We start from the raw sequence: 7,022 nt of genomic DNA, 5'->3' as shown, positions 1-7,022 counted from the left end.
GATCTTTGTCTCCTTTGTGTGGCGTCTCAGTGTCACTCTGCAGTAGAACGTGTCGATGTCACGGCGATGTAAAGTGATGTGGAGATTCACAATGAACAGCCCAGCATCTCTGTGTGACTCTGTATCTCCTGCAGTCAGAATGTTTCTTTCACTGTCCAGCCACTGAAGATCAGGCTCAGGCCACCAGCCTTTAGATTCACACAGTAAACTGAACTGTTCAGAGTTACTATCATAGCTCTCCACTGTGATCACTGGACGTGTTCCAATAACTGGATTAAAGAAGGAATCAAAATATGAGTCAGAGTGGCATCACATCCTTTTAAATACAGCCTCATTCCAATTTTAAACATTAATTAAAATTGCAACATAATTTTTTACCTTCAACAGTAAGGTTAAAGGAGAAATCACTGTACCAGAATCTGGACTCAACACTACATTTGTACTGTCCTTCATCAAAAACGTTAACTTTACTCAGTCTCAGTGAGACGTTGCCGTTCTGTAGCTCCTCTTTAAACAGAGCTGTTCTCCCTCTGACATGAGGAATCTGTCTGGTGTTCATGTCTTTATGATTTCCATAGAAATGCACTAGAGGGCCTCCCAGGTCTGATCTGGTCCACTTAATGTTCATATCCACAGCACTCAAACTGGACGTATGATTAAAGCGTCGAACAGAACACGGCAGAACAACATCAGAACCAGGTGTAGCTACAACAGGAGCATCTGGACCCACAACCTCAAACTTCTCTGTAAAAGAGAAACAGAACATTTAATAAACCACAGATAATCTACTCAATAACACACCACAGATAATCTACTCAATCACACACACACCACAGATAATCTACTCAATCACACACACCACAGATAATCTACTCAATAACACACACACCACAGATAATCTACTCAATCACACACACACCACAGATAATCTACTCAATCACAAACACATCACAGATAATCTACTCAATCACACACACCACAGATAATCTACTCAATCACACACACCACAGATAATCTACTCAATAACACACACCACAGATAATCTACTCAATCACACACCACAGATAATCTACTCAAACACACACACCACAGATAATCTACTCAATCACACACACCACAGATAATCTACTCAATCACACACACAAACCACAGATAATCTACTCAATAACACACCACAGATAATCTACTCAAACACACACACCACAGATAATCTACTCAATAACACACACAAACCACAGATAATCTACTCAAACACACACACCACAGATAATCTACTCAATAACACACACAAACCACAGATAATCTATTCAATCACACACCACAGATAATCTACTCAAACACACACCACAGATAATCTACTCAATAACACACACAAACCACAGCTAATCTACTCAATCACACACCACAGATAATCTACTCAATCACACACCACAGATAATCTACTCAATAACACACACCACAGATAATCTACTCAATAACACACACAAACCACAGATAATCTACTCAATCACACACCACAGATAATCTACTCAAACACACACACCACAGATAATCTACTCAATCACACACACCACAGATAATCTACTCAATAACACACACACCACAGATAATCTACTCAATAACACACACCACAGATAATCTACTCAATAACACACACCACAGATAATCTACTCAATAACACACACCACAGATAATCTACTCAATCACACACACACCACAGATAATCTACTCAATAACATACACCACAGATAATCTACTCAATAACACACACCACAGATAATCTACTCAATAACATACACCACAGATAATCTACTCAATAACACACACCACAGATAATCTGCTCAATCACACACACCACAGATAATCTACTCAATAACACACACACCACAGATAATCTACTCAATCACACACACCACAGATAATCTACTCAATCACACACACCACAGATAATCTGCTCAATCACACACACCACAGATAATCTACTCAATAACACACACACCACAGATAATCTACTCAATAACACACACCACAGATAATCTACTCAATCACACACACCACAGATAATCTACTCAATAACACACACACACCACAGATAATCTACTCAATCACACACGCACACCACAGATAATCTACTCAATCACACACACACACCACAGATAATCTACTTAATCACACACACCACAGATAATCTACTCAATAACACACACCACAGATAATCTACTCAATCACACACACCACAGATAATCTACTCAATAACACACACCACAGATAATCTGCTCAATCACACACACCACAGATAATCTACTCAATAACACACACACCACAGATAATCTACTCAATAACACACACACCACAGATAATCTACTCAAACACACACCACAGATAATCTACTCAATAAGACACACACACACACCACAGATAATCTACTCAATCACACACACCACAGATAATCTACTCCATCACACACACCACAGATAATCTACTCAATCATACACACCACAGATAATCTACTCAATCACACACAACACTGATAATCTACTCAATCACACACACCACAGATAATCTACTCAATCATACACACCACAGACAATCTACTCAATCACACACACCACAGATAATCTACTCAATCACACACAACACTGATAATCTACTCAATCACACACACCACAGATAATCTACTCAATAACACACACACCACAGATAATCTACTCAAACACACACCACAGATAATCTACTCAATAAGACACACACACACACACCACAGATAATCTACTCAATCACACACACCACAGATAATCTACTCAATCACACACACCACAGATAATCTACTCAATAACACACACACCACAGATAATCTACTCAATCACACACAACACTGATAATCTACTCAATCACACACACCACAGATAATCTACTCAATCATACACACCACAGATAATCTACTCAATCACACACACCACAGATAATCTACTCAATCACACACACCACAGATAATCTACTCAATCACACACACACACCACAGATAATCTACTCAATCACACACACACACACCACAGATAATCTACTTAATCACACACACCACAGATAATCTACTCAATCACACACAACACTGATAATCTACTCAATCACACACACCACAGATAATCTACTCAATCATACACACCACCAAAGATAATCTACTCAATCACACACACCACAGATAATCTACTCAATCACACACACCACAGATAATCTACTCAATCACACACAACACTGATAATATACTCAATCACACACACCATAGACAATCTACTCAATAACACACACCACAGATAATCTACTCAATAACACACCACAGATAATCTACTCAATCACACACACACCACAGATAATCTACTCAATCACACACACCACAGATAATCTACTCAATAACACACACACCACAGATAATCTACTCAATCACACACACACCACAGATAATCTACTCAATCACAAACACATCACAGATAATCTACTCAATCACACACACCACAGATAATCTACTCAATCACACACACCACAGATAATCTACTCAATAACACACACCACAGATAATCTACTCAATCACACACCACAGATAATCTACTCAAACACACACACCACAGATAATCTACTCAATCACACACACCACAGATAATCTACTCAATCACACACACAAACCACAGATAATCTACTCAATAACACACCACAGATAATCTACTCAAACACACACACCACAGATAATCTACTCAATAACACACACAAACCACAGATAATCTACTCAAACACACACACCACAGATAATCTACTCAATAACACACACAAACCACAGATAATCTATTCAATCACACACCACAGATAATCTACTCAAACACACACCACAGATAATCTACTCAATAACACACACAAACCACAGCTAATCTACTCAATCACACACCACAGATAATCTACTCAATCACACACCACAGATAATCTACTCAATCACACACACCACAGATAATCTACTCAATCACACACACCACAGATAATCAACTCAATCACACACACACACCACAGATAATCTACTCAAACACACACAACACAGATAATCTATTCACACACAACACAGATAATCTACTCAATCACCATCACCAATCATCCACTTATCAGATTATTGAGTGAGTCATTCTATAAGTTGGGGTACATTCCATGTCCATTGATAATAATTATATTTAGTTTATTTTCTTCAAAAATGTCATATTTTACATATTAATCAAAAGCATGTTTTAATATCCCTCAAACATTACGTGCATCCTGAGCTTCATTTAGCTTGAAATTTGACACTGTATTCCTAAATTGACAATATTTGCTGTCTGTTTTTCACTTCAGGATGTGTTGGTTTCAAAATAAGTCAAAAACAACTATTTTTATTTATTTCAAGTTCAAAGTTTAAATACTAAATAAAAATAATATTTCTAATTTGATTTTCTCATTCTCCACAGTACCTCAGTACCATGTGAACAGCATCACATAACCTCATGTTCTTCTGTGCTAAGCATACTGACCACACTGTGGTAAATGTCCACTTATTTTTTTCACACTTTACTTTCTCCATCAACACATTTTTTAAAAATCCAGTAGTTTTTAATAGATGTCAGCAACTGACAAACAGCCAAGATACAGGGCTCGGCGAGCCTCTAATACTGCACGAAGGGCATTTATATGCACATTCATTTTAATACATGTTAGTTACTTATTGAAGTTACTGTATTATTACTTAATATTTAGCTTTTAGGTTAGACTTCACCTGGACCCATATGCTAGTTTTAACTGATTACAAAAACACTACTTTAAAAACTGTTCTTTACTTGTTTCTCTACTACATTCTCAGAAAAAAAGGTAGTAAACTGTCACTGGGGTGGGACCCTCAAGGGTCCATCTCAGTACTTTAGTAAGGGAACATAACTGAACCATAATCCACTGAATGATGTGTTCTAAGCTGTACTGACTCCACACACCCCGTCTCGCCTCCAGGCTTTTATTTTACTGTTCTGTTTTAAAACATTCGGTTATGAAAAGGTACAAATACAAACTTTTCACCTGGAAAAACTTATTTAAGGTGCACAATCAGACCTTAAAACCACTCTAGAACTTTTGAGGGAACATTTACATTGTTTGTACTTTGACAAATGAAAAATCTACCTGCACAGAACCTTTATTTCTGACAGTGATTAAGAGAAACAAGTAAAGAACAGTTCTGTACTTCTTTGTCACTTTTGATAAAACTGTCAAATTTGTCAGTGTAATATAAAATATTTAGACTGTTCTATATGAGCTGAGTTTTTCTAAATTAATTCTGAATGTATGAATTAAAAGCACCAATTAATGATGAATGATAAAACACTAAATTCATACAAAATACTCAATAAGCTTTAAATTTGCACTGTGGGAAACATGTTGTAATGTTTGTTTTTGTTTTCCTTGTTAGTAAATTTTAAATGAATTGAGTATTTTGTATGAATCTAGAATGTATTGTTTTATCATTGAATTCTTCATGCTTTCAATAGAATTTTGTACCCCTGCCTTGAAATAAACATAGTGCGACTCAACTATGTTACTTGCATCCACTGAGGGTCAAATTTAAAATGCCTAAAATGGTGCTTCTGATATAATTTAAAATACGTTGCACATCTATGTTGTTCAGAGTTTTGCAAGACGTCTCTTAAAACTATTACAACTACCCGTATTATAGAGTTACTGTACCTGAAAGAGCGCAGCGGAGGAACAGCATCATCACCCAAACACCCTTCATTTCTGAAACACAAGAACAACAGTTCAGTTCACCGAGCACAGCTGATCACAGATACCTACACTAAAACTCAATCAGTGCTGAACTTAACACACTTTAACACGCACTCACCTGAGGACTCTAAATGACTTTGAACCATTTCAGTTCATTCCCTTCAAGGAATTAACTTGTATAAAGTTCTATCAAGTCACACTAAAGCAGCTACTGAAAAAACAGAACTGGTAAAAACCCAACGCCTCAGCCAACGTGCGACAGCAGTGTGCTGTTGATAAGATGTGTGTGTGTGTGTGTGTGTGTGTGTGTGTGTGTGTCTGAAGGTTGCGTGGTTTCACTCTCTCACTCAACTCCCCCACTGACTCTGGAATACAGTAACAGTCATTTCTAAAACCGTCGATGCTGCTGTACAATAAACTCTCTCAGTGTGTAGCTCTGCTAATATTTCTCGTCAGTTCCCACACTCAGTGTGAACGCGCTATGGAACTTAACATCTCCAAACACTGTTCAGTCTCTCTCCACCACAGAATGCTACTTATTATTTGGTTTAATTATTAATGTTCTGTTACCTCAGCCAACATGACAGCCTCATCACTTCCAGCTCACAACCAGCCAGTGTGTGAAGAGTTAATTAGCTGATACCAAACATGGTAAATTAAAATGATTCAAAAAGACTGTAAAAATTAACTTAATCTTGGTGTCTGGAGTGTAAAAATGCAAAAGATAGACTTGTCCCTCAATATCACCTCGTAGAAAATGCTACAGGAGGGGTGTCCACAGTCGGGCCAAATGCAGCCGGCTGACAGATATTAATAGGCTTGTGGTATCGCTCTTAAGAATGCGTTATTGGCGGCCCACCGGCCAGTACGTTGCAGTTTTTCCTTTCACCTGATGTTGGCAGAGTACATAAATGAACAGTGTGTTGCGCCACTGTGTTATCGAAGTTAGCTAAACTCCAAGAACCTTTTTCTCGGACTGGATATGCAAATAATGTACTGAACGACATTTTGTGATGGCTACAGAAAAAAAGCACAAAGCTCACAGTGAGAACTGGTGACTTTAAGAAAGATTCAGATTTCTTTTTTATTGAGGCCCACAGAAAATGCAATTACATTAAAAGGAATTTAGCCTCAAGAGACATTTTGAAACAAAGCACCGGAATGACAGTAAATTCAGTCAGATGAGAGGGCAGAGAAACCTAAGCCGCTGGATGCTACCCTGGTCTCTTAGCAGCAACTTTTTA

At 37.7% G+C, this 7,022-nt stretch overlaps 1 protein-coding gene across 1 annotated transcript; it reads right to left on the bottom strand.

The window, feature by feature from the left end:
* Positions 1-36: 36 nt before the first annotated feature.
* LOC118800152 (butyrophilin-like protein 8) lies at positions 37-6,063 on the bottom strand (the record flags this gene model as incomplete). The annotated part of the gene is made up of 4 exons (XM_036560316.1): positions 5,897-6,063; positions 5,740-5,790; positions 379-744; positions 37-269 (listed from the first exon to the last, which is right to left on the bottom strand). Coding segments are annotated over exons 1-4 (678 nt in total), but the record flags the coding sequence as incomplete, so codon positions are not given.
* Between the last annotated feature and the right edge of the window lie 959 nt (positions 6,064-7,022).

This window comes from Colossoma macropomum, unplaced genomic scaffold (genome assembly GCF_904425465.1).
Source record: "Colossoma macropomum unplaced genomic scaffold, Colossoma_macropomum, whole genome shotgun sequence".
NCBI lineage: Eukaryota > Metazoa > Chordata > Actinopteri > Characiformes > Serrasalmidae > Colossoma > Colossoma macropomum.
This window is presented reverse-complemented; position numbering and strand designations above follow the sequence as displayed.